The 2,500-nt window shown below is 43.4% G+C and overlaps 1 protein-coding gene across 1 annotated transcript in view; it reads right to left on the bottom strand.

Moving 5' to 3' along the window:
- Positions 1–2,500, bottom strand: part of XPNPEP2 (X-prolyl aminopeptidase 2) — a 45,278-nt gene that overhangs the window by 13,481 nt on the left and 29,297 nt on the right. The window contains exon 16 of the mRNA XM_075834519.1: positions 1,306–1,375. Coding sequence (XP_075690634.1) covers positions 1,306–1,375 — 70 coding nt within the window. The remainder of the gene's footprint in view (positions 1–1,305; positions 1,376–2,500) is intronic.

Genomic DNA, 2,500 nt, shown 5'->3' with positions numbered 1-2,500 from the left:
TGTCAAGTTCTTTTGAATCATTATCAGGTTTTTTTTGTAAAACAGAATTCATAGAATAAAACTTTAGAAGTCATTAAAGGAAAAAATACGATCACAAAACATTTTACCTTTCTATTATAAGTATCATAAGTGTATCAATACTTTTACTTCAGAATTTTTGATACATTCTATCAGATATATCTTCCCCCCTTGTTACACAGATGAAGATGGCCGCCACTCCCCATTTCTTCAGTGTGGATTATAAGGCTGGGTTCACACGTGGCGGAATTTCACTTAAATTCCGCTGCGGACACTCCGCAGCGTTAATCCGCAGCGGAGCCGTTTCTCCATTGACTTCCACTTTAATTTAGCAGTGTTCGTTTAGACGATGCGTAAAATTCCGCTGCGGAGCATAGGCTGCGGAGCGGAATTTGGTGTCCGCAGCATGCTCTGTCTGTTGCGGAGCAGTGGCGGACTCATGGCGGAATTTCTCCATTGACTTCAATGGAGATTCTAATTTCCGCAATGAAGTCCGCAGCTGTCATGCACATGTTATGTGTGCTGCGGATGCGTCTTGCTTTTTTAACTTGACATTTATTCATTCTGGCTGGACCTATGTATTTCTAGGTCTACAGCCAGACTGAGGAAGTCAATGGGGCTCCCGTAATGACGGGAGCGTTGCTAGGAGACGTCTGTAAATAGTCACTGTCCAGGGTGCTGAAAGAGTTAAGCGATCGGCAGTAACTGTTTCTGCACCCTGGACAGTGACTACCGATCCCAATATACAGCAACCTGTAAAAAAATAGAAGTTCATACTTACCGAGAACTCCCTGCTTCTGTCTCCAGTCCAGCCTCCCAGGATGACGTTTCAGTCTAAATGACGGCTGCAGCCAATCACAGGCCAAGCACAGGCTGCAGCGGTCACATGGACTGCCGCGTCATCCAGGGAGGTCGGGCTGGATGCCGAAAGAGGGACGCGTCACCAAGACAACGGCCGGTAAGTATGAAATTCGTTTACTTTCACTAGGGAAAGTGCTGTCCCTTCTCTCTATCCTGCACTGATAGGGAGAAGGGAAGTACTTTTCCCGCAGTCCGCAGCAGCTAATCCGCATCAATTTACTGCACATTTTGGGCAGATCCGCAGCAGAATCTGCAACCCAGATTCTGTGCGGCATTGATGCGGACAGTTGCGGTGGAAATCCGCCACGTGTGGTCATGCCCATAGGGAAGTCATAGTTTTATTCAGTGTAGCAATTTTGTAGCGAGGTGCAGTATATAAGAACAACTATGATCCATAATCCATAGAAAGTAATAATATGAAGATACCGGAAGTGCGAGGTGGAAACACAAGTCTGCTCAGCTCGATATTCCCCATCAGGACCCGCGTATATGCTTCCTATAGGATTATATAAACATATTTGCATGGGTAAGATTTTTAGAATTGGAGTTACCCTTTAACTGGCATGCATCATTTTATTGATAAGCCGCTTTCTTTTATAGCTGTATTATATTGATACTTCGTGTAAACTGGGGGAGGGTCAATTTTCTGGAAACGAAACACTGGGAGGGGCATTGACAACAACCCTAATTTTACTATTGCTTTTTTTTTATTTTTTTTAAGTCGTTCCCCAAACACATAATTTAGACTCAGGCTGGAGCTACATGACAATGATGGTCACCAGATAGACGAACATGGCATGACTACAGTCACATGATCCTTCTGAGGCCCTTTTCACATTGCGTTTTGACTTTCCCTTGGAAGTATACATCTGGAAGACTCCGGACGTATACGTTGAATGGAAGGCTGCAACGTATCCCACTCTATAGGCATACAGTGGAATGTGTGATCAAACCCCGCAGGTAGAGCGAAACCTGAAGGGCTGAGTCCGGGGAAACTTCTTAAGTCACGGTCCATTTAAGGACAGTGATGTTGAGAGCTTCCCAATATATGCATTTAGCGTACACCTTTGATGGATGCCATACAGTGGCAGCCATCACCCATAGGCTTCCATGTTAAAAAAAAATACTGTGCTGCTGTGCAGAATACATTTTTGCGGGATCCTTCAGGACGGAATAGCGTAGTCTACTACACTATTCCATTGTTAAATAAAAAATGTAAAAAAAGTAGATCAACACTAGCCTGACGGTAACCAATAGGACACTCTTTTGGTATCCGTTAGGCTAATGGAGCCCTATGGACACGTTTTTTGTGTATGTCGAGAGCTTTCCAGACATGACTATATATGTATACACACACAGTATATATGAAGTTCCTTCTTGGATTATTATTGTGACCAGGATCAGACTGGCCCATCAGGGTACCAGAGGATCCCCTGAATGGTTTGGATTCTGACACAATAATGGGCCCCAATTATCCATTTGGAGGTGACTTTGGAGCCAATCACTTGTCACTATGGTCTATATGTTATGGGATCATTCAGTAATAACCTATTAGATGTCATTGATATGTCCTGTGTGTACAATGATAAAAAACAAATATTGCAATATAATTAATAGTGGA

The sequence above is a fragment of the Rhinoderma darwinii genome, chromosome 8, assembly GCF_050947455.1.
Source record: "Rhinoderma darwinii isolate aRhiDar2 chromosome 8, aRhiDar2.hap1, whole genome shotgun sequence".
In the NCBI taxonomy this organism is placed as follows: domain Eukaryota; kingdom Metazoa; phylum Chordata; class Amphibia; order Anura; family Rhinodermatidae; genus Rhinoderma; species Rhinoderma darwinii.
This window is presented reverse-complemented; position numbering and strand designations above follow the sequence as displayed.